The 26,971-nt window shown below is 35.9% G+C and overlaps 2 protein-coding genes and 1 long non-coding RNA gene across 3 annotated transcripts in view; 2 read left to right on the forward strand and 1 right to left on the reverse strand.

Annotated features, from left to right (window-relative positions):
- LOC18440199 (uncharacterized) overlaps window positions 1–9,222 on the forward strand; it is a 34,969-nt gene extending 25,747 nt beyond the window's left edge. Inside the window, exon 4 of the mRNA XM_088873830.1 lies at window positions 7,531–9,222. Coding sequence (XP_088729956.1) covers window positions 7,531–8,453 — 923 coding nt within the window. The 3' untranslated portion in view covers window positions 8,454–9,222. The remainder of the gene's footprint in view (window positions 1–7,530) is intronic.
- Window positions 9,223–11,413: 2,191 nt separating this feature from the next.
- LOC18440202 (UDP-glycosyltransferase 76B1) lies at window positions 11,414–17,925 on the reverse strand. Its single transcript, XM_011627296.3, has 2 exons — window positions 17,318–17,925; window positions 11,414–12,420 (listed from the first exon to the last, which is right to left on the reverse strand). Exons 1-2 carry the CDS (start codon window positions 17,793–17,795, stop codon window positions 11,552–11,554), a joined length of 1,347 nt encoding a protein of 448 aa, XP_011625598.2. The 5' UTR covers window positions 17,796–17,925; the 3' UTR covers window positions 11,414–11,551.
- A 1,762-nt stretch (window positions 17,926–19,687) lies between these two features.
- Window positions 19,688–24,357, forward strand: LOC148780710 (uncharacterized). Its single transcript, XR_016060371.1, has 3 exons — window positions 19,688–21,628; window positions 22,968–23,639; window positions 23,910–24,357. It is a non-coding gene; the product is annotated as an uncharacterized LOC148780710 (long non-coding RNA).
- Window positions 24,358–26,971: the final 2,614 nt, after the last annotated feature.

Consider the following 26,971-nt stretch of genomic DNA (forward strand, 5'->3'; position numbering starts at 1 on the left):
GTTGTTGGACGTGCCTACGTAAGTTGATCATTTATCTCCGCATTTGTTCACTGAAACTGTTTTGCAAGCACTCAGATATGATACTCGGTTTCCGATTGATTATTTTGCTTTCGCTTCAGCTCTTGGACCGTTTATTCCAACATTAGTATCAGAGCCATCGTGGAGCCGGGTTCCCGATTGTGCCCGCATTATCGTTCCTGCCTTACTTGTGCAGGCTTGGTTAAGGTTGGCCTATGATGTTGCAAAGAGCATATGATGGTTATATTAAGACCATAGGCATGCGCACGATGTAACCTTATGTACCGACCACATAGTCGTATAGGTTTTATGCATTAAGAAATCGTTGGCCTTATGCATGGGGCTATACAAGTTGAGGCCTCCTAGACTATGAGCATCATGGCTAACTAATCTTGATAGACCTCATATGATAATCCGTGCATGATGGGTCTTACTCATTTTTTTGACACTTTAAGGTCGCATAAAAAGGGCATTTTTTTTATTAGGAGTGCATCTAGGAAGGTGTACTGCTTGCAAATTGTGAGGTATTTGAGATGCTAGATCCAAGAAAGAAACTTAGTATTGATTACAAGCAAGAGTTCAATGTGGCCACTCAAAATTTTCATATCAAGACTTTTAAGAGTCAAGTTTTTTCAAGTAGCTAGACAATTAACAAGTGTAAAAATGATAATCTAAGTGCAATCATGGATCAAACAAACCATCAGACATCACATTAATAGGTACAATTTTGTTGTTTTGACTTAGAATGACATCTAAAAATGTGATCGCGAATCTCACTAAAAGTGATAAGTTGAGTAGGAGCAATTTTCCTATGTGGTATAGAAAAATGCAATACCTTCTAAATGAGCAAAGTACTCTTGAACACTTAACTACCATTAAGTAAAAACTTGAACAAGGTGCCACAGAGGAACTTCTCCGTAAGTATGAGGCATGGGATAATGGTGAATGTAGCACTCGCTTTACTTTGCTAAAGGTTATGGTTGATGACCTCATTCTTGAATTCAAGGGATTCACCATGGCAAAAGTCATGTGAGATGCTTCAGCAGAAGTATATTGGCACTTCTGCTGCTCGATTACAAGCTTTATATATGGCTTTTGATACATACAAGATGCCTTCAAATATATTGATGGCAAACCATGTCCAAAAAATATCTCAAATGATACATGACCTAGAGGCAGCTGGAAACAAACTCAGTCATGAGCAACAAATGCTCGGATTGCTTAGGTCTCTTCTAGAATCCTGCGAAAATATCAAGTCACTCATGTTACGCAATAAAACTGTTACAATTTTTTCCCAACTTTCCCATCACCTTGAGATAGAAGCTGAGTTTCACTCATCTTCTAGAGCTGGAACCGCTCTAGTTGCCCAAGCAAGCAAACCTCGAGACCGTAAACCTCAAGGTAAATCAAAGAACGGGAGTACCTCAAAGGAAAGAGCAACCTAAGCAATAAACTGAGGAAAAGAAAATGCCAAGAATAAATGCAGGAGGCACACAAGTGACAAATCTGAGATAATTTGCTACAATTGTGAGAAGAAATACCATTACGCATGCAAATGTCCTGAACCTAAAAAGGTACGAACTAATTTCCCTAGCTATGCAAATGTTTGCACTCAGGTGCTTGTTGCTCATACACAAGTTACTGGGTGGATTGTTGATTCAAAAGCGATAAGGCATATAGCGAGGGATCGAGAAGGGTTCATTGAGCTACAAACTTTGTCGATTGGAAACCAGAAGATCTTTTATGGGAATTGTGCATCAGAGGATGTGCTAGGAGTTGGAACTTACCAACTCTAATTTTGAAGTGGACGAACCCTTCTTCTACATGACATCCTCTATGCTCCCGAAATGAGAAAAAGTTTGACTTCAATTCTATGTCTAGTTAGAGACAGTTGCTTTATCAATTTCATACCTAGTTATATTACATTTACATTTTCAGGTGGCTTTTATTGTTATGGTCGGATTATGAATGACTTGTTTGTTTTGGATAATGATGATGTTCGTTTTTCAGTTCCTTCTACCTATATGACATCTTCATCATTTTTCACATTTTATATTGCACACAACTCCATAATGTGGAGTGTTAGGCTTGCTCATATAGAAAAACATAGGATGATCCGATTGGCCAAAGAAGGATTGCTGCCTTTATCCAAAATAGACTTGCCTATTTGTAAACCATATATAGCTGGAAAATCAACTAGAATGTCATTTCTTAAAGCAAAGAAAGCAATTGTTCTTCTCGATATAATACATTCTGACATTTGTGGTCCATTTAATGAGATGGCCCATGATGGCTCTCGTTATTTTATCACATTTATCGATGATTATTCTCGCTACGGGTATATATACTTAGTCTTGCATAAATCGTAAGCAATATACTGCTTTCACCGTTTTATGCTAGAGGTTGAAAATCAGTTGGACGGAATAATTAAGGTTCTTCGCACTGATTGAGGGCAAGAATACTTATATGATCAATTTAAGAAGCTTTGTGACAATAAGGGAATCCGTAGACAAGAGATGATATCCTACACTCCACAACAAAATGGTGTTGCAAAAATAATGAATTGTACTTTGTTGGACATGGTGAGGTCTATGGTGGCTCACGTCAACCTCCTAATATCATTTTGGGGAGATGCACTCCTTACTATCATATATGTCCTAAACAACGTGCCATCAAAATCTATTCCCAAGACCCCTTATGAGTAATGGATAGGTAGAAAGCCAGATATTTCACATTTACGTCATTGGGGGTTAGCTGCACACATTCACATCCCTTCTCAATTGACAAGGAAACAGGACAGGAGGTCTCTTGAGTGTATTTTTGTTAGATATTCTAAATACTCGAAGGAATATGTGTCATGTCAAGAACGTGATGGTGGCGGGATAAAGGAAATAGAATCTCGCAATGTAGATTTTATAGAGATGAAATTCCCTAACAGGAAGCGGTCTTGTATGTTTGGAGAGCTCTATGAAGAGCTTGAATCTTGTACAAACATAGAGGTGGTTCCTCCACTTTAGGGTAATAGTGGAAATTTTCATATGATTATCAATAATAATTGGAGTGAGCCACCAGTTGAGAATGAGCAAATAACTCATACTGAGTCACCAACCATGTTAAAGGCACATATTAAGAGTGAATCACATGTCGAACTTCGAAGAAGTCAACGTGGGAAAATTCCTCGTAAACACTTCGAAGTGGAGGGTCTCACATGCATTTCACTTGATGCTGATGAGCCTGGCTCATTCTAAGAGGCTTTGAATTCTATTGTAGTGGATAAGTGGATGTCTGTTATAAAAGACGAGTTTAGTTCCATGGAGCATAATCAAGTATGTAAACATGTGGATCTGCAGCCTAATAGAAGATCAATTGAAAACAAGTGTGGTGTCTTGAAAATTAATAGGAAGACATATAGAACTATAAATAAGTATAAAGCCTGCTTAATGGCGAAAGGGTTCACCTAAATTGAGGGAGTAGACTATGATGAGACATTCTCCCCTGTGGTGAAAATGACCTCAATTTATTTAATCCTAGCAATCATCACACATAGATCTGGAACTCTTCCAAATAGATGTGAAGACTGTTTTTCTAATGATGACTTGATGGAAGAGATATATATGAAGCAACCTAAAGATTTTGTAGCCCATGGCCTTGAGCGCAAAGTGTGCAAGTTCAAGAAGTACATATATGGTAGCAGTCATCAAGACAGTGATATATCAAATTCCATAGGACTATTTTGACTTATGTTTTTGAAATGCTTTAAGAAAACCACTGTGTGTACATTAAGAAGTATACAAAAAACATCCAGATATTGTTTTTGTATGTTTATGATATTTTATTAGCTGGGAATGACCTGGAGCAACTTTTTGCCACGAAGGAGTGGTTGTCCTCTAAATTTGAAATGAAGGACATGGGTGATGCGAGTTACATACTGGGTGTTAAGATACATTGATATCACTCTCAAAGGTTTCTTGTTATGTCACAAAAAACATATATCTAACGGATTCTTGAGCGATTGCGCATATAAGACTCGAAACCCATAGATACTCTAGTTGAGAAAATCTTTGAGGAACCTCGAATCAGATTCTATGTTACCAATGAATTGATTTGCAGTTATAGGGACATAGTGATGCTAGTTGGGCAGCAGACCTAGATGAGCATAAATTGACTTCAAGTTATGTCTTCTTACTAAGAGGCGGTGCAGTCTCATGGTGTAGCAAGAAGCAGTCATGTGTCACTCTCTCCACTATGGAGTCTGAATATATTGCTTATAGTGGAGTAGTATAAGAAGCCATATGGTTGAGAAGATTTTTAAGGAACTTAGGTGTTGTGGCAACTGATAATGAGCATGTCACTGTATTTTGTGATAATACAGCGGTACCTTTTTTTGCAAAAGACCCAAAGTACCATGGAAAGTCAAAACATATTGATGTTAAATATCACTATATTCGAGACATTGTCGCACATGAACAAGTGGTGTTAACTCATATTTCTACAACTAAATAGTGGTTGATCCCTTGACTAAAGAAATTGTTAAGACCACTCATCTGACTCATGTAAGAACTATGAGGCTCAGGACGCTATGAGTTTATGTTACACTGTATGATCTGGGTACCCTATTATAATTATGGATGTCATTTTGTGTTATAATGGATGGTTTGTACACTTTAATACACACAAACGCACAATAGTGTGATATTATTATTTAATTTGTCAGCATGCTAAAGCTCACTACTCCCACGAGCTACCCTCAATATCTAGGCTATTGGAGGATGAGATATACACATGATGTATTTATCACCTCGACCAAGGGTTCGAGATGAGACTCTATAAGGGAAGTGACATGATCTATTCAAATTGACATGATCTATTCAAATTGACACCCTAAAGATCATGTAGCCTATAAGTAGCCTGGGATAAACATCAAGGATGTTCAGGTTGATGCATGGCTATGACTGTGGGGCACTAGGTGGCGACCAATTGCATGGTTGCGAAAAGACTATAACATGCATGGTGTGGATTCTGACGTACATTTGATGTGATCCACCATAACGTGTAATTCATACCACACATGTTATATTAGTGACCAAAATACTTACTCATGTGGAAAAAGATGATCCATACTCCTTTTTTCCACCATGCGAAGTTAATAAGTATGAGACTCGTCTGGGACATCGTTGAGACAATGCCCCGGTCAGAGTAGAATAATGTATGTCATAAGGGAAGACTATTTGATATTACACTCTGTTTTGGTACCACAAGAAAATAGTACACATTACGTGCGCATTGAAAATAATTGTGTATGAATGGGCTAATTAATCTTTTTAGCTGGGCTCCTAAGGAATTTGTTGAGAACTTAGTCTGGTATGGTCAAATCGGATCTAAGGTAGGTGGAGCAGTTTCTGTTTTGCAGGTATTTGAGAGATGAGGTGTTCCATATCAGTTATGGTTCTCTCTAACATAATGTTCACTCCAGCAGAGCGCACACCGTATTTTTTCCTTTGAATGAAAGTACATTCATAATGCGATAATGAACGACAACTCTTATTTGGGCATGTAACCCCTCCCACATACTAGACGAGTGGCAGATATAGACAAGAGAGTGCATCCCTAGTGTGAGGTTATATCCAAGTGGACACACACCCTTCATGTTTGACTTACGTTACTACATGAAGGGAGGAAGGAAAAGGTTGCACCTCTTCATGAGGCGGTTACCCTCCCATAAATGGCATGCACCATGCACCATAAGGGTGCCCATTCATGAGGAGGTTACTCCCGCATGAATGAGAATGTCATTTCTCTCATTATAAAAGGATGATGGATGAGGGTCTCTACACACAACAACACGTACACAAGAAAGGTATGAGAGGTGTGAAAGCTCCTATTATGTGTGTGAGAGAGAGAGAGATAGAGTGTATGTGTGTGAAAGAATGAAATTACAATTCCTCTTTCATTCGAGTTCTAATGATAAAACCAACCCTGAGAGATAGAGTTGTGCGTGAGAGTCGAGCTTAGACTACTCCTCAATCGCCATTGTTAGAATATTTGTGAGCTTCTATGTCGCTCGGGATTTGTGGCGTGGAACAGATTTCGACAGCTCTAGTAGTTGTCAGATGTGCCTACGTGAGTTGATCATTCATCTTCATATTCGTTCATCAAAACCGTTTTGCGAGCACTTAGGTATGATACTCAGTTCCCAATTGATTACTTTACTTCTGCTTTAGCCATTGGACCGTATATTCCAACATATGGGTTCTTTAAAATAACATCATTTTAGGGAACATGAGCATAAATTTCTAGAAAAAAGGAAAAAACCAAATCGTACTCAATGTACATGAAAAAAATAACGTCCCAAGGTTAAATAGAGACTGTTTAATTTGAAGGCAAGATCTAAGTGTTGAATAACAACTCAAAGTCCTATATTTGTTTTCTAAAATAGTTATCTAGTTATTTTTAAGTGGATCTTAAATTCTTTTTTTTTGTTTTTTTAAATCCTGCCAAGTACCAATTTTACCCGAGGGAATTGAGCACAACTTGATCCTGCTAGAGCATGTCATACGTGCTAATTATATTTAACAAGAAAGCTCGAGCACATCTAGATGTTTTCATTTATTGTACTGGACCACTAGATGGGCCGAGTTTTTTTTTTTTTTTTTTAGTAATGCAATGGGGGAAGACAAACCTCTACCTGTTTTTTCAAATCGTTTAGGAGTTAGTTTTTTTAATGTGTTAGTGGGGTGGTGTTAGTGGGAATGAAAACCACAACATGTTGGTCAAGCTGTGGGGGTGCTACCACCACTTCTCCAGCCCCTTTCCAAATAGATGGGCCAAGTTGATTCGATTAGGTTTTTTACTCATAAATGAGCTTTTATTCATTGCAATTATTGGTCTAAGTTTTTCAAGCACGAGTTAAATACCCAGATCGGCAAGGTGGACCAGCCATCCAGGAAACCCAATCTAGGTTTTCAAACACTGGACTACCCATGATTTTTTTAAATGAGCGCCATGTAGCTGAGTGAAATCTTAGTCAAAATAATGTGTTTTGATAACAATCACACTCTGGTTTTTGTTTAGCAGAAGTTTATTTATTAGATCCTATTATTAAACACTTTGATAGATCAATAGTTTGTTACATACTATTTAAAATATATATATATATATATATATATATATATATATATATATATAAGGTAGCCACAATTGATTGGGTGGTTGCATTTATTCCATCATATTTCTCAAACTTTTCTTGAACTTTACCTTTGATACAAGGTGGCTACAAAAATTTTTTGAACTTTGTGACACATCTAAGCCATCAGATTTCACATTTGAGGGTTATAAGTAATTGTGGCCTCCTTGTACCAAAGATAAATGATCTCATTGTATATAAACCCTACTATTTATTACACAATCCTATTGGTTTTTTAATACATCATTCTAATTTATTTTCAAATTTCCTGATTTTGTGAATAAAAATTGTTGACCCTCGAATAATCTCATCTTGATGGTTGCTTGAAGATGGTGCGGACATGGACCAGCTGGTAACAGGCATCCCAGGGATGGAAGGTCTTCTTAGGCTCAGGGACCTCCCAAGCTACTGCCAAGTCCGTGATCTCTTGAACCCGGGCCTCCAGCAAATGCAAGTCGTGACTCGATACTCGGCTAAGGCTCACACCTTGATCCTCAACACCTTTGAGGCCTTGGAGGGGCCAATTCTCGCTGAAATTCGCAAGCACTGCAAAACTACCCGCGCCATTGGTCCGCTCAACGCAATGCTCCAGGCCCGAGCCCCTGATGCGCCTCCTCTGCTTCCCTCCACGAGCTTGTGGCTCGAGGACCACTCCTGCCTCACTTGGCTTGACTCCCATGCCCCCAACTCCGTCCTCTACGTGAGCTTCGGCAGTTACGTTGTCATGTCTCGCGGTCAACTAATAGAATTTTGTTATGGAATTATCAATAGCAGGAAGCCCTTCTTATGGGTCATTCGTCCGGACCTTTTGGCCGGAGACGAGATGGTGCTACCAGAGGAGCTCAGAGTAGAGGCAAAAGCACGAGGGCGGTTTGTGGAGTGGGCCCCACAAAAGCAGGTACTTCAGCACCCTGCGGTGGCCGGATTCCTGACTCATAGTGGATGGAACTCGACCCTTGAGAGCCTAGTGGCCGAGGTGCCAATGTTGTGTTGGCCCTTCTTCGTAGACCAACAGATTAATAGTCGGTTTGTGGAGCGTGTGTGGGGGATGGGGTTGGACATGAAGGACACGTGCGAGAGGGTGGTGATAGAGCATCTGGTGAGCGAGCTGGTCGAGTCCGAGGGGCTCCGAACTGCCACACGTGCTATGGCGGAGAAGGCGAGACAGAGCGTGGACCCTAGTGGCTCTTCTTACCTGGAATTCGAAGAATTAGTCAATGATATCAGGGCCATGAGCACATGTGCCATCTAAGTATTTAGCTAGGAGAACAATCTTGACATAACCTCTCAACTGCCAGACTTTATTTCCTTACTTTTATTTCATGATTTGGCGCAACTGCTCTATTATAGCATTGTAAAATAATGAATTGTTTCATCCCTATCTTTTATTAGTGAAATATCAGGTAGGGGGCCTTCTTCCCTACTGACTTACCCAAAAAAAAAAAAAAAAAACAATCTTTGACGTATTTAGAGGGCCAAATAAGGGATAAAATCGTTTGAAATTATTATAGGCTAATTGTATGGTTTTGTAGTAGGGTTTGGCTTATTTTACAAGATGGGTTTTTGATTGGCCATAGGGAAGATATTGTAGTAATAGTCCTTAGGGATGATTATACTATCTAGTGCTTGTTTGATAGTGTAGACATGACATGAACTCTATAGTCCTGTTTTTTCATACAAGTTGATAAACGTTATGGTATACTTATTTTCATTGTAGAAAAATTGTATTGAAAGTGGATTCCTAATAGAGGCTGATTAAATTTTCCTCCTTGTGGACAATAGTATCTGTTTTTGTTTTGTTTTTTTGGGTAAGTCAGTGGGAGAGAAAGCCCCCTGCCTATTTTTCTATTCATAAAAGTAAGAAGTGAAACAACTCATTAATCTACAAGGGGGCAATGGTATTTGCTCCTTTTAACTGTTGTTTCTTTTTGCAATTACATTTTGAATAACATACATGATGAAAGGGGCTGGTCAACACATATGAATGAGATGAGAATCACTCTGATATATTAGATGTGAAATTTGACTGCAGGGGTATGTTATTGATTGGGCTCAAAGGCCAATATTCAAAGTTTATGACGCGCACTAGGATGTAAGATTTTACACTTGATGGCTAGGAGTGATTGTAATCTCCTTATACTAAAGGTATACAATCCCTAAAATAAAACTATAAAATTCAAAGGAACCAATGTACTCGATCATCCGGCTTATTCAGAGGAGCCAAACTTACAGCAGCTGATTCAGAGGGGCCAAACTCAACAGAATTGCACTCCTGGGGACTAAATTAAAGTGCTCCAAACTCAATGGGGCTAAACTCGAAGGAATTGTACTTGAGGGGGGTGAACACAACTATAAATGACCATAAATAAAATACATTGGCTAAACTCGAAGGGATTGTACTTGAGGGAGGTGAACACAACTATAAATGAACATAAATAAAATACATTATTGAGTTTTGACGCACATCTTAGTTATATTTTCTCAAAAAAATTACGTGTGCATTCAGCATCACAAGCAAATCTATCCTCATAATACAAAGAAATATAGGAACAAACAAATACCTTACTTGTTCAGTGTACATGAGCACTAAAAACAAAAAAGCATAATAGAAATTATAGAATTGCCTATTCTTATAACAAGAGAACAAGAATTCAAGATAGAAGAGAGAGAGAGAAACTGACATTGTTATCAACGTCGTATAGCTCAATGTTTGGCTGCTCGTATATAAAGTATATACTGCTCTTATATAAAGTATATATTGTTAAGTTTGGAAATAGTCAAAGTCACGACACCTGAGTTTTTCCCATGAAAGTGAGTTGCTAAACAGTCATTCTGAGGTAGCAATCGATTCGGTCCCCACCCAGGACTTGAGGGGTAGACCCGATATGGGTTCTAGTATGAATTCAAAAATTGGACCGATGGGTCAGGTCCGAGTTCAAGTCTTGGATCCGAACACTATTTGAGTCCAGCTCCAAGTTTGGTAATATTCTTCGAGTCCTAATATATGAAATATATTCAAATATAATTAAATACATGGATATTTTAATTTTTAGGTCAAGTCCAGTCGAGTCCAGGTCCCACACAAATTCAAGTGGAGCCGAGTAAATGTCCATTAACATGAAGTGAAAAAACCCTACCATCCATGATAAGGAACAATCATTAGATCTCCCGATGTATTAACATAGGGGCAACCTTTTTATGTTTCCCCTACAACATAAAATTTATATATTTCCCTTTATCCAACCGTCCATTCTGAATGGAGGGCTTAGATTGCTCCAATCACAATGTCATGTCTCTACACTATTTTATTTTTAATTTTCTTCTATAAACTATTTTGACACCAAAATTTGGACATCCAATCCTCTATTAAACTCGTACCAACGAAAAATATATATAAAAAAATATTTTTAATAAAATAAAATGACCAAAATACCCATAGGTTTTCAAGGGGTATTTTGGTTATTATATATTATCAAAAACTTATTTTTAATATTTTTTATAGGTGTGCCGCTATGAGAAGATGGCACGTACCAAATTTCATATTCATACAGTTTGTATAAAAAAATTAAAAATAAAATACTTTGAGATGTCGGATCTAAGATCAAACAATGAGTGACTCTCTTAATCAAAATTGGACGGTTGGCTGGTAGGGGAAGTATAAATCTTCCATGTTGTAAAGGAAATATAGAAAGCTTTCTCTTAACATACACCATACACCGTACATTTTTTGTGTGAAAAAACCCTACCATCCATGATAAGGAACAGTCATTAGATCTCCTGCTGATTTAGCATACACCATACACCATACATTTTTGGTGTAACTTTCCTTAACTATTGTTATTGTACAATATAGTCATAAGCATTGGGTGAAAATGCCCAGACCCTTCTAAAACTTTATCTCGATAAAAAGCACCACTAGGACCCATATGATCATATTGAATATGCAGTCCTCCTAATCATAGCCGTCAATCAATGGGATTGAATGGTAAATGAGAAAGATAGGGAACTAACAAACAAACATGACTTTGGTATTATACTTGCATGATCATACATTTCACATGGTCTTGCATATCATAGGAGATTATAGAATGAGACCTTTGGTACAAAGCGGTCATAATTACTCTTGACCATTAAATGTGAAATTGGGTGGTTACATTTATTTTATAGACCAAACTCAAACTTAAAAAAAAAAAAAAATTGAACTTCATGCCATGCCCAAATCATCAAATTTCATTTCATATCAGATAGTTATAAGCAATTGTGACCATCTTGTATCAAAACTAAATAATCTCATTGTATACAATCCCTTCTTTTATTTCCAACTCAGGCACACATGAAATCTCTCAAGAATCAAGATTTCAACTTATTAACCAGAGCCTCAAACGCCTCATAGGAAGAGCCCCCTTTCTCCAGGCTGCTCTCCAAAACCTGCATCAATTCCCTTCCCCTCTCTCTCATCTCCTCCCCTTCTCTCTCCATTAACAACCTCCTCACCACCCTCTCCACCTCTCCTCTCTCTACCTCTCTCCCCATCTCCAACCCAACCCTCCAAACTCCACAAGCCAACCTCGAATTCACCTTTTGGTCCCCGAAACGAGCCCAACAAGCCATGGGCACAGCAGCACACAGGCTCTCGAGCGTCGAGTTCCACCCACAATGTGTCCAAAACGCACCCACTGCTTGATGGGCTAGCACATCCTTTTGAGGGGCCCAGCCCACCACGAGGCCGCGAGAGCCCACTTGGTCCATGAATCCACTAGGAAGCTCTGCCGCATCATACCCATTAACTGAGCCTGGGCGCACCACCCACAAAAAGCGGCACCCACTATTGGCCAAGCCCCATGCTATCTCAGCCACTTGGCTCGAGTCCATTCCCGCTAGGCTCCCAAAGCTTGTGTATATGACTGACTTGGGAGGTTGCGCATCGAGCCAAGAGAGACACTTACTATCTTCTGGCAAGAGATTGAGAGAAATTTGACAGTTTAGGGGACCGATTGCGTAAATGGGGATATGAAAATCATGCTGAATCATTTTGAGAGCCTCATTTTCGAGTGCGGATAGAGAATTCAAAATCAGTGCAGAGGCTTTCTTAGTTTGTTTGGTTAATTGTGAGATACCAGCCCAAAAGCTTTCCAAGACACTGTTATCGGATGAGAAAGCTGGCAGGTCCTTTATTCGAAGCGGTGGTAGTTCAGAAATCCGTTCTTCGGATTCAAAATCTGAAAATCACAAATTGAGACACCAAATTTTCATGTTACTGAATGAGATTGTGGCGTTTGATAGGTGGTGTTGAGAAATCTAGCATTACATAGATGGATCAATGGCAAAAATAATCTTGGCAGAACTACAAATACGGGATGGACAAACCAATTTAAATGGTTTGCTTCTATCGACAAAGCTATGTCAATGTAGAAGATTATGAGAGGTAAGAACGATACTACATGTAGATTGAAAAAATAAACAATAATTGTCAAAAGAAAAAATAAACAACAAACCATTTTTTTGTGAGGTATGAATTGTTGTGTTTTACACAATTAATGATTTGATAAATAGGTTTTGGCCAAAACTAGGTGTCGGGGAGCGCATACTCCCACTCCAGTTGCAATGTAAAACACCGCATAAGCATGGTTCTGCATTATTTTCTATAAGGGATCCAACATTTTTTTCCTCTATCCAAAAATTGATGGTTGGACGAATTTTGTTGGAAAAAACATAGAATTGTTTGCTTTCCCATGTTTTTAGTACGGTGATGCAACTCGAGAATCACTAGAGTGGGATCTATCCACTCTGAATACGTCACTAGCAATTCATGTGATTCCGAATTTTAAAACCCTGGTTTTTCCTATTGAAAGCCCGAACCCGGCTTTAGAAGTACGACTACTTTAGCCAATTTCAATCCCTAACTCCCAAAATATAAGATACATTATATCTAGTTTGATTTTACATGGTATTTGAGGAGGATACAAGACACGAAAAAGCTTATAGAAATTAGGTGTCAATTTGATCATATTGAAGTAAGGTGTACCTCAAAAACCCTCTAGGAGAGAGTTCTCTGATGTTAAAAAATTATGTAAATATCCGTTTTAGTTTCCGTTATTACCAAAATATTGAATACTTCGATTATTACTTATATATCCATTTTTTGGACTTCATAAAAAAATTTAAAAAAAAAGATGAAATTGCCTATTTTTTATTTTTCAAAAACCGAAATCAGGCCAATTTCTGTTTTTTAAAAACCAAAAATTTTAAAATTTAGGTTTTACAAGAACAAAAACTTTAAATTTTCAGTTTTTCAAAAACCGAATTTCCTTATTTTCAGGTTTTTGAAAAACTGAAAAATACAAACCCTTCTCTTAAAACCTTCTTCAACAAAACAGCCTATCAGATAATCACAAATTTCATCAGCACATAATTGCAATCATCATGAGCATCAAGCCCATGCCATGGATCTAAACAAATAGAAATATAAAGCCAAATGAAATTTTCTAGCTCGGGCCCAATGCACAGGAATTTAACCTAAATCATATTTGTTTCTCTCAACCATGCAGTCAATCAAGCCCTAGATCCATCAAACTAATCCTTTCCGTATTTTTTAACTTCAACATATGCATCATATTTAAGACAGTACTTTTAATCAACATCCTAAACCAGGCCAAAAGAGGCGCAAAACAAAAATCTGATATCAAGCTGAACAGAAAACACGAATATAGTATCTAGGAGAAACCGATATATCAAGAGCGAAAGAGACACGCATGTAAAGAAAGCGTGAGCAATAAAACAAATGAATAAGTTTTTCAAAACCAGTCAATTTATGGAGAAGAAGAAGAAACTCGTACCATAACTAATTAAGGTTTGATCATATTTCAGGAGTCGACCTTTGTAGATGAGGCGTTGTTGTTATGTTGGTATGTTGGAAAAATTTTGGTTTTTTAAAAATGGGTAGTTTTGTATATCTTTTAAAGACATTGTTACGCAGTTAAAAAAAACAGACATATGAGTAATAAGGGAGGAAAGTATTCAGTATTTTGATAATAATAAAAACTGAAACGAAATATTTACATAATTTTCCCGAAAAAAAATTTCAAATTTTAAATAGTGGATCTTATAACAAATCACTCGAACCGTCTATTTTCAAGTGTTTCTAGATCTACTCGATTTATATTATTTTTAGAATTTTAAATTTTATAACTAAAGATGAAAACATATTTTCAAACTTATCATAAGGTTTTCAAATCTGAAACGGCATCTCTAGGCTAAGTTCACATGTGTACATTATGTCTACAGTATGAGTGGGAAATGTATGAGGATTGAACGGTTGCTAGATGTTCCGGAGAGGGACCACAATGAGATTTCTATGGCCAACTGTACTTTTCGAAGGACCATGAGTAGGCCACGTAAGCATGGATACGATAAAAGATATCATAAGCCCCTAGATAAGAAAAGAGAAAAGGTCGAAGAAAATTCGAATTAGGCGAGGCCCAATCTGAGTCGGATCGGTCAGAGACCGGTGAATAACTTGCTTTTTAATACTTATCCAAAAAAGAAAAACTTATTTTTTAAGACCAAGGGTAACTTATTCACAGTATCAGGACTCGGCCAGTCGAATTGGACTCGGCTAAGTTAGGGTGAGGCCAAGTACCCATGAGTGGTGTATATAACTCGAGGCATTTAAAAATTTCAAAAAATAAAAAATTATAAAAATGAAGATATGTAATATAATTTTTTTATATGATTTAGATGTATTTGGTAAAGATTGATGAATATTTTTTTATTTTTAAAATGTATATTTATTTTTAAAATGCATTTTTATTTTTTGCCATAAATCAGGTTCTTTGAATACATTTTTCTCTATTTTTTTCAGCTGGATTAAATTTTTAAATTAGTTTTAAATTTGAATTTATTTTTGTTTATAATTTTAATTTTTAAAATTTTCTCATTTATTTCAATTATTTTAGCGCTTTTTGGCCCTCAGCCAAATCCTAAGTGATTGTGTGGAGTGCCGAGACTTGGCCAGAGACTCAGACCGCCCATGTTGAGGTTGGGATGGGAACAGGCAGGGTGGAAGTCTCTTGCAATTTCGGCAAAATTCGGATTCCCCAAGTTGGGATCATTTGGGGAAGTCTCTTGCAATTTCGGCAAAATTCGGATTCCCCAAGTTGGGATCATTTGGAACTCGCACCGTGACACTTCCTTGTGACTCGATGTCCAAAATTTGAATAATGAGTTTTCTAAACATTGATTTATGATTTTAAGAGCAGGGTTTTGAAACTCCGCTTGGTGGACTCAACACCCTGCAGAGGTGAATTCTTTGAAAAAAAGTGGGTATAGAAATTTTTTTGAAAATTATATAATTTTTTAGAGAAAATTATAGATGAATACTCTCAATTTCAATTTTCTACATATCCTACTTCAAATACTTTTTTTAATTATACCCTAAAAAAACGATTATCATATATTCTATTTTTCTAGTTTTTCGTTTGCTTGATATTCTTCAGTTATTTCAAGCTTTTATTTTTATATAAATCAAATATTTATCTGAATTTTGGGCTGTAGGGTTATTTTATAAAGCGAACTCAATAACATTAATTAAAAAATATTTTAAATAATAAAAATGACCAAAATACGCTTAAATTTATTTTGACCAATATTTGTTATTCAAAATAGTTTTATTTCTTTTTATATAAAAAGAAGTTAAATCCCAAATTTCATATTAATATCATTCTTAAATAATAAATTAAAAATCAAAATAAACTTTATTTCTAGTGAGCCTATTTCAATTTGAACCATTAAAAAGGTCCTAGTGCACCTTGGAACATGTGGACCCAATACCATCCGATCATTTTTTTAGCAGTCATTTCTATATACTTTTTTCACGTCATGCATATAATTAGTGATGCACACCCATCATGCGTATAATAAGTGATGCACAAATTTTTTTAAATTATTTTTAAAATTATTTTTAAAATTATTTTTTGGGTGTGGTTTGTTTAGAGCTCAGGCTCTAAACAATCAAATGATAGCCCACCAACAAATAATATAGCTTCAATAAAAGGTTTATATAGAGCCGAGGTTCTATGCAATCAAATTATAGCCTACCTCAAAATTATCTCTAGAAGAGGTTGTTTGATGTCCAAATATCTTCAAATTGATCATCTTGACATGAAGATGTATGGATATTAGAAAAAAGTGGATTTCAAGATTTGGAAATAGTGCATCTTGTAACACATTTTTTACCGTCAAGTTTCAAGATTTTCAAGTTTTCATAGATCTATTCAAGATTTTCAAGTTTTCATAGATCTACTCGATCTACAGTAATTTTAAAGCTTTAAATTTTATAATTAAAGTTGAAAATATTATTTAAGGCTATCACAAATATTTCCAGTATTGAAACCATATTTCTTGATACTATTTGAAGGTGTGCTTTACCTTGATTGTTTAGAGCGGCTCTATACAAATCGCACCTATAATGAAAATATGTGTGATAATCATAAAATATATTTTCATCTCTAATTATAAAATTCAAAGCTTCAAAACTAGTGTAGATCAAGAAAATCTATAAAAAGTTGAAAATCTTGAAAATTGTTTGCCCCAAATTCATTACAAGGTGCAGTATTTCCAAAATTTGAAATCCATTTTTTTCTCATCTACGTGCATCTTGATGTCGAGATGATCAATTTGAAATAAGTTGAGCATCAAAATAGCTTCTTCTAGTGAAATTCTTGAAATGTCCTCCACTTTTGATTGTTTAGAGCCTCGGCTCAACATAAATTTTTTCCTTTAATTTTTGGCAAATTTTAAGGAATTTTTTACGTGACTCGCCCATCACTCGCCACAAACCGAGTTTTTACTAATGGTTAGGCATGTATCATTGCAGCTCAAATACCACGCAAGGCATGGATAAATTCAAGAAACCTTGATTTCTAGACCTCGTGAAGACTCTTTTATAGTTTCTAATTTTCTACCATAGTTCTGGCACTCGGCCGAGGAAACTTGGACTCGCCTGAAAAAATCACCTGGGCCAAAGGTCTGAGTACAATATCCGAGTACCGAGTCGTGTTTAGGAACATTGGTTTTTATCAATAAAAAGCTGCATCAGATTAGAGAGAGAGATGTCACCTCGAATTGGCAAGTAACCCATTTCATGAAGCTTCTCAATGTTGGCAAAAACCGCAAAAGAAGTGGCACTACTCGTCCTAAACGCCATTGCCTTCAATCCCAACTCTGTACCCACCTCTCCAGCAAACCCCATGATCCCATCATAGAAAAAACCAGCAACTGGGTCCTCTTCATTGAGGCGAGACAGTAGAGAAAACAATGGAGCTCGACAGTTGCTGCTTATTGTGTCCACCAATTTTAAGAGATCGGCACCACCTTTTGGTTGCCAATTGACGGGCAAGCCGTCGTCGATCGGGATGAGGGTGAATTTCAGGGGGGATTCGATTTTGGGTGAGTTGAAATGAGTGTGGGCGATGGTGATTTTGAAGGATGGGTTGAGAGAGAGAAGAGATTGGGCGAGTTGGAGCATGGGGGTGAGGTGCCCTTGGAGAGGGTAGGGGAAGAACACTAGCTGGGTGGGCCGGTGGTCTAGGTCCATGGTCTAGAGAGAGAAAGAGAGAGAGAGAGGGGTTACCTCTGTTTCTTCTTATATGTTAATGCCTAGAGAGAGAGAAGGGGATGTTCTTGGTTTTTAGAGAGAGAAAAGGGGTTGCTTGCTGTTGTTGTATGCTTCTTTGCTTTGTTTCTATTCTTCAATGATATATGAGGGTTTTCTTGCGTGTTTTGTATGCTAACTTTCCTTACTCTGTTTTGTGCGTTTACTTATTTACTCTGGAGGTACAACAACTGCCATGACCCATGTGGGCATGTCGATTATCCATGTCTAGAGAGAGAGAGAGAGAAACATGTGTTTTGAGAGAGAGAGAGAGGACATGTGATTTCAACATGTTTCATGCAGACTCAACTTTATGTAATAAAAAATATTTTCCCTTTTTTTTTTTTTTTTTTTTTTTTGGGCAGTCATCCTTAAGCTGCATCCAAATAAAATATGGAGTGTCATGAATAATCCAATAATCGCGCAAGAAAAAAAAAACAGAAAAGTAAGTCAACATGTTTCATGCAGACTCTTAAGTCTATGTACTCAGCTTTTTCTCTTTTGTTTTTTTTTTAAGGGCAGTCATCCTCATGCTGATGGCAGATAAGATATGGAGTGGCATGAATAATCCATTAATCATAAAAAAAATATAATATATATATATATATATATATAAAAATAAAAGACGATAAAAAAAAGAAAGTCAAGATACTATTTTGTCCCAAGGAACCCCATCTATTCTATGAAAATTTATTAGAACCTCTCGTGCGTTGGATTTTTCTTTTTTATTCAAAAAAGCATTTGACTTTCGATGGATAAAGATGATGAAGATGATGGGTTAACCCAACTTTGTAAAACTTATGATAAAAAAAATGTAGCCCATTACTTGAAGTAGCTCTTTTTTATTCTTTTAAATTCACCAATTCAGTATTTCAAATACCGGACCGACTTGAATGATGAAAGCATTGGGTTGGTACTTAAAAAAAGACCGATTGGAACGATGAAAGCATTGGGTTGGTACTTAAAAAAGGACCGACTTGAATGATGAAAGCATTGGGTTGGCACTTAAAAAAGTTCTAGACCGGCTTGGGGTGAAAATGTTGGTAAAGGTCGATACTTCAAGTATTGGAGCGATACTAATATAGAGGTGGTCCGGACTTTAAGTGCTTGATCAAGTTTTGTGGGGAAAAAAAAGAGTCTTAAATGCGATCATGTACTTTTAAGTACGAGACTGGGGTTACTATATGAAAAAAAATTTGACAAAAAAAAAAAGGAATCGTGTGTAAAATGTCAAAAAAATGGGGAATTACTGTTTAACTCCGAAAAAAAAGAAAAGGATTTATACATTAATTTTCCATTGTTTCTTTTACTTTATAATACATAATATAAAAAATTATTCTCTCCTGTTTCTTTCCCATAATTTTTCAAACTTGTCTCCTGTTGATCCTCAATATCTGCAATAGCCACAAAAAGGTTTTTTGGTTCAAAATAGATTTTGGCGAGACGAGAGAGATTAAAAACGAGCCATATACCTCAATCTTTGCCTGAAAATTTTTTTAGAGAGAGGAACTTTTAAGACCTGAAAATTTTTTTAGAGAGAGGAACTTTTAAGAAAAAATAATTGTGCCCTACATAAGTCTTGTTATAGTTCTTTTATTGTATATATAATGGTAATACAATGAAGTAATATACACTTTCATATTTTGTTACACGGTTATATTATTCTCTTAAAAAAAAAAAAAAAATTTAATAATGTATATACAAAAATGAAATATATAGTTTTCATAATTGTCATTTATTGTCATTGTATATTTGTGTAGAGATAATATGGTCTATACTAAATTTATATTTATATATAAACCCTTTTAGGGTTTATAGTTTCTCTCTCTAAACTGTTCTTAAGCTCTACATCTTCTCTAAATCTAACATGGTATCAAAGCAACAAAGATCCGATCATCTCTTCTTGATACTACTCACAAATCGCCAAATTGTCATCTCTTTCTGATACTGCTCACAAATCGCCCAAATTTTCAAGGTCAGTAATCAAATAAATTTTATTTTCTCTGTGGATACCTTAATCTCCATCTTCCGTTTACTTTGCCTAATCATATACGATTGGGGCAATCATCAATCTCTCAAATTTTCGTTGCAAAATTTTCATTACAACTTTGCAAACTTTCGTTGCAAACGGTGTTTGGGTTCATTCCCCTTGCCCGATGCCCCGAACCCTCGATCCACTCTTATTCTCTCTCTAAACTTTCACTGCAAATTTGAAACATTCCAAATTTTTCATTGTACTATTCTCTTTCCTTTGAAACCCTCCCTTGTTGTCTTCATCCATCTTTTTCCCATGAACTCTTTTCTTGCTGTCATTGTAGAACAAGGGCTATTAACCCATTGTCCTGGTATTTATCCATTTCACATCCGTTTTATTTGTGCCTACTCTCTCTTCCTCTAGTATTTGTTGTTCACTTCGTTTATATCCACGCCTACCCATCTGTCTACTGTTTAATTCGTATTGATATCATTCACTTCCTTTGCAAGCATATTAATTTGTATTGATATCATCCACAGTCTATTTTTTTTTTCCAGCAAAATTTGTCCGTCAAAATTTATCACGCCAAGTTTGGCTCGTCCAATCCTACACAATTGATCACTTTGTGCTTGCAAGTTTTTACTTGACGTTTCTTTGTAATGCTTTGCAAGCTGTTGTGCTCTCCCACAGCAACAGTCTTTCGTTGAACCTAGCAATTTGCAGTTGTCATCCATCCTCTTAGCAAACTTTCTTTCTCTCTAAAACAACAACAAACAAAAAAATAATGGCCCGAGTGTTACTATTTATGTGTGTCTTGATGGGAAGAACTACTACTTGTGCTCTTTCCAAATGACACGTTATCTCAAGGGAATGAAGTTATGGAGTTCCATTGGTAGTTTTCTTCGTCTTCCTAAGGAAGAGAATGGGCATAGTGATTGGCTTGCCATAGATAGCTCTATTGTAACATGGATTATGAACTCAATTGAGCCCAAAATTGCGCGTAGCCTCATGTACCAATGCCAAAGCAATGTGGAATTATTTACAGAATAGGTGGAATTATTTACAGAAGATTTATTCTCAAGCAAACATTGCTCGTCTGTATACCCTTAAACAGGAAAGCATGAAGGCACAACAAGGGGACATATCAATTCAAGATTATTTTAATAGTCTTTCAAGTATATGAAATGAGATGGACTCGATGGAGATAGAGTCACCTACTGAAGCTATTACTAAAGCACGAATTCGTTCTCGTTTATTTCACTTTCTTATGGGGTTGCGATCAGAGTTTGAAAGTATGAGAGCATCAATCCTTCATCGTACTCCCACTCCACTGTTAGATGACTGCCTCTCAGATCTCCTTGCTGAAGAAACTCGATTACGCTCTCTTGGGGTTTGCAAATCCACATCACAAGACATCATTGATGTGGCCTTAGCTACATCCAATTTTCCTAACAAAGCTACCAATTATGTCCAAGTCCAATGTTACATATGCAAACAAAGAGGCCACATGCCCGATCGGTGCAAAAAGCGTATTTTTTGAAATTATTATAAGAAGCTCGGGCATGTAATAAATGATTGTCGAAAACGACCTCAAGCACATGGGAAGCCTCCTATACCCAGTCGGACTCAATGGGTTGCAATCGCCTCCATTCCTCATCCCACCAGCATAGAGGATGCCATTCCAGTAACTCTTATTCTGCCTCCATATATGTTACCCCTGTATCCATGCCAGATCTTCACTCTATTGACTCAACCACACTCCAACAATTTGCTCAGGTTTTAGCTGTCATGGGTTTTTCAGGTAACTCAAATCTTTTATTAAATACTTGGATCATAGACTCAGGAGTATCAAATCATTTGACATGACAATTTTCACATTTATCCTCGGTAAAACCCCATTCAAAAAATATAACTTATTTATTGCTAATGGGTCTCCACATCATGTTACCCACATTGGTAATACTAGTGTCTCTGGTCCATCTGGTAACTTTTTAGCATTGAAAGATGTTCAACATATTCCCAACTTTCTTTTAAATTTAATATTTGTTGGCCAGTTAGTTGATAACAAGTGTCTTGTTTCTTTTTCTAATAAAGGTTGTGTGCTACAAGATCTAACAACCGGGAATGTAATTGGTAGAGGCACTAAGCAGGGTCGACTTTTTATAGTTAGTTTCAGCGAAGCTCATTTCCATCTTTGACAACCTCTACCAATTTGTTATCTTTCCCCTTCTCCTCATGAAATAAGTCCATCAAATTCTCTTTGGTATGTTTGGCATCGTAGGTTAGGACACCCACATTCTCAAAAAATGCTTTCTCTTTTAAACTCTGGGCTTTTACCTACTGCCTTCTCTCATAGAAAATTTGATAAAAATATTGTTTGTGAGAGTTGCAAGTTGGCAAAACACTTGGCTCAACCTTTTCCTCATGGCAATAATAAAAGTACACATCATTTCTCTTTAGTGCACTTTGATGTTTCAGGCTCTGCTCCTATTCCTTCAATTAATGGATTTTCTTATTATGTGATATTTATAGATGATTTTTTCTAAATATACTTAGATTTATTTTCTCAAACACAAGTCAAGTGTATTTAATGTTTTTAAGGACTTCCATAATATGATAAAAAATCAATTTAAGAAAAACATTAAAGTTTTTAGGTCTGATTCTGGGGGGAGTATCTATCCAATGAATTTTAAATGTATCTTCGTACAAATGGCATTATTCATCAACGTTCACACGTCTACCCCGGAGCAGAATGGAGTTGCCGAAAAAAAATATTGTCATATTCTTGAAACCACTCGTTTTCTTCTTATTAGTTCTCATTCCACAAAGAACATTTGGGCTGAAGCGATGTCTACTGTTGTCTATTTTATTAAACTTCTTCCTACACCGATTTTACAAAATGTAGCACTATTTCAAAAGCTTTTTCAAAAACCCCCTGATTACTCACATTTACGTGTGTTCAGGTGCACATGTTTTGTGTTTTTACCATCTTCTACCTGTGATAATCTATCGCTCTAAACGTGGTATTTACATCCATCAACAGAAGTATGCATTTGATCTTGTTTCTAGTGCCCGATTGAATGATGCGAAGGTTGTTGATACACCCATGAAAGTTAATGTTAAACTTTCTATACATGTAGGAGATCCTCTTCTTGAGCCTACGATATATTGCAAACTCATCGGCTCCCTCATCTATCTCACTATGACTCACCCAACTATTGCATATGATGTCCATGTTGTGAGCCAATTTATTTCAGATCCTCGACAACCACATCTATCAGCAGTTCATCTAATTTTACGTTATGTTCGAGGTGCTTCCATTCGTGGATTATTCTTTGACTCCACATCCTCTTTAGATCTCAAGTGATCTAAACACTTGCCGTTCTACTACATGATATTGTGTGTTTATTGGGTCATCATTAATATCATGGAAGAGCAAGAACAAGACATTATTTCCAAGTCAAGTATTGAAGCTGAGTATCGTGTCATGTCCTCTGTTGGTAGTGAGATTCTTTGGGTTTATGCTCTTCTCAATGAGTTTGGTATCTCTATTCAAATCCCACACCTTCATATACAGATAACCAAAGTGCGCTCATGATTGCATCTAATCAGTTTTTCATGAGCGGACCAAGCATAATAACGTAGATTGTCATTATGTTTGTGATCGCTATCTTGATGGTACATTATCTCTCCCTTATATATCTTCTACTGCGCAAACGACTAATATTTTCACCAATCTGTTACTCGGAGCCGCCATGAATTTCTAGTGGACAAGCTAATGCTCTACTCATGTCTGCATCCCCTTAAAGGAGGTAATAATGTGTATACAAAAATAAAATGTATAATTCTCATAATTTTCAATTGTTTTTTATTGCCATTGTATATTTGAGTAGGGATAATGTGGTCTACACTAAATTTGTATTTGTATATAAACCATTTTATAGTTTCATTCCTGATTAATGAGAATTGATCAAGATAGTTTCTCTCTCTAGACTGTTTTTTAGCTCTGCTTCTTCTCTAAATCTAGCAAAACTTTCCTATCTTGTTTGAATTTTATTTTTATTACTCCCCGTCAAACTCAGGTGATGAGGCATTTGAAGCCCGAGTTTGAAGCAAAAATCTCGATAAAACATCTCGTGGCAAAAGCTTGATGAAGATATCAACCACTTGATTGCGAGAGGAAAAATATCAAATGATAAGTAATCCAAGAGCAGCACTTTCATGCACAAAATGATAATCTAACTCAATGTTATTTATCCGGGCATGAAAAGCAGGATTAACTGTCATGTAAAGAGCAGTAATATTGTTACAAAAAAATATTGGCGGCTGAAGAAGATACACCCAAATATCCCGAAGAATAAAAGACAGCCACCTCAATTTTGCATAGTGGATGCTATAGATCAGTATTTAACTTCAGCACTTGAAGAAGCCACAGTCGATTGTTTCTTCGCAGTCCAAGATATACAGTTGGAACCAAGATATGTAGTTGTGGTGATTCGTTTATTGTATATATAATGGTAATACAATGATGTAATAATCATTTTCCTATCTTGTTATATATAATATATATTTTTCTATCTTGTTACATTACCCTCTCAAAACGACATAATATATATTTTTCTATCTTGTTTGAATTTTGTTTCTATTAGTACCCTCCAACCTTTTGGTGCCAAACCGCTATCACAAAAACAAAAGGAAAAGTGGCTGCATATAGAGATATTCTCTGTAAGGTAACATGACAGATATTGTTTTTTTCTTTTTTTAACTCAATGTAGATTTTTTTTTTTCTACATGCTAAAATGTGCTTTTTGGGTAAATAACATGGTAAATGTAGACAATATAGCATGGCAAATATTTTTTCCTCTTTTTTTTAAAAAAAAAAACTCGAAAACTCAGTGTAGAGATACTTTATACATGGTAAAATGTGCTTTTTGAGTAAATAACATGGTAAATGTACGTAACGTACCATGGCAAATAATTTTTATTTATTTATGGTAAATTAGCATTGCAAATAAGCATTACATAATTTCAGTCTTTCCGGTAGATTTCCAAAATTGTAGGCTTTTCACTATGATAGAATAGTAGAGTCACACGTGTTCAAATTATCCGTAATTTGGGGGCCCACCACTCAAAATTACAATCGCTGAAGTGTTCACCACACACATATCAGGATAAATTGCTCGGATGCCACGGTTTAGATCAGTAAAATGTGTATTATAAATGGCAGGCTCACGTGGTCTTGTCGGAGTGGAATTGCTACCTCAGGCTAACAGCTACTTAGGAGTTTGTTTTAAATACGAAATTTTGGGATCCATCTAAAAATTATTAAATAATTATTTTCATAAAATATATTCAAAATTTTGAGTTCTTGAACATTAAAAAATTAGAGGGTCTGTATTCTATCTCATGAGGCTTTTTTTTATGTTTTTGGTTTTTTTTTTGGGTTGGTCGCTAGTTTGAAGACGTTACATCCCCAAAAATTAAAATCCTAACTATATTTTTGAAATGGGTTTTTCCCCCAAAGCTTGAATTCTTTTGGCTTAACAAATTAAAACAATTTTTTAGTTAGAATATGAGGTTTTTAAATATTGAGATCCTCTTTGAAATCATTATCTTAGAAAAAAGAGAGGATTTTGAGTTCTTCGACACTTTGATTTGATGTTTAAAATTGGATAGTCTCTATTTATAGTGGGATTGTTTATAAAGAGACTATTTATTTTTTGTATAAAGAAGTCACAATTATTTCTACTCATTAAATATTAAATTGAATTGCTTGAGGTGAGTCACAAAGTTCGAAAAAAATTTTAGAATTCCGTATCTAATCAATATCACTCTTATAATCACCCATTTTAAAATATAAGATAACAAAATGACTGTGACATCTTTATACAAAATGTAAATGGTTTCTTTATAAACAATTTCAATGTATATTTTATCATTCTTCTTTTCCTTCAACGAGGTTGATCACTAAGCTGGTTACAGTCCCCAAGATTTGGAGTTCTAAAAATACTCATAAATAGGGTTTTACCTAATGAAATGACTAGTCCTTGGGAGCATGTAATCTTTATGTACATTTTCTCTTTGTGGTTGTTTGTTTGGGTGTATTTTGGATCAATTTGATTCGCGGCCATTCGATAAACAAATTCATGTCTCACAGGGCCACGGACCAGATACAAGTGACTACATCCACCCAACAACTAGGATTCCAACCCAGAGATGAACATCCAACTTCTCTCTCCACCCAACAAGCCTCGAAAGGTAGGGATAGTGATGAGTTTTTTACTCTGAATTTCATAAATTGATGAAATTTGTTTATAAATCCTATTCAATTTTTTATATTTAAATAAAGAAAAAGTTTATATGAGGTTGCAACCTTAAAATGTAGAATTACAGATGCACCTCAAAAATCTATCGAAAAAAGTTGTTTTAATATTGAAAAACCCTCCAATCGATCATCTCGACATTGAGATGTATGAATATAAAAAAGAAATATTTTGAGTCCCAAAAATAGTGCATCTTGCAGCAGATTATCTAAACCGTCTATTTTCAAGATTTTCATATGTTTATAGATCTACTTGATTTTAATTATTTTTTAAGTTTAAAATTTTATAATTAAATATAAAAATATATATTGAGATAATTTTAATAATTTTTTACACCAAAATTACATGTTATGATAAATTTTAGAGGTGTGTCTTAATTGAATTGTTTAAGATTGCAACCTTATAGACACATATATTTCACATTTAAGTTAACGCTTTGTTCTCCATTTCAGTTGTATTTAAGCCTATTTAAATTGTGGCGAGATTCAAGACACTCCAAACGTCCCGTCAACATGTGTCGACGTTTCCATTTTAGATACAATGAAAAAGTATTTAGAGCGCCGAGTTTGAACGCTTTCTACCAAGTTCATATTATCTATCATTTGCCGATCATACTTAGGTGTAATTGTTTGTATTTTGGGTTTTGTAAAATACATTGCTGTATTTCAATAAAATAATGTTTTGCATGGTTTTTTTAAGTTTTATTTTATAGAGAGAGAGGTGCGGGTGTTTAGTTCTACATTGAAAAGTTTTTTTTGTTTTTTTTGTAAGTAGGAAAAGGGCCCTTATTTTTGGTAAAGTTTTTAGTTTCACATTGTAGA

This window comes from Amborella trichopoda, chromosome 8, assembly GCF_054954075.1.
Source record: "Amborella trichopoda isolate Santa Cruz 75 chromosome 8, AtrichopodaSantaCruz75HAP2 v2.0, whole genome shotgun sequence".
NCBI lineage: Eukaryota > Viridiplantae > Streptophyta > Magnoliopsida > Amborellales > Amborellaceae > Amborella > Amborella trichopoda.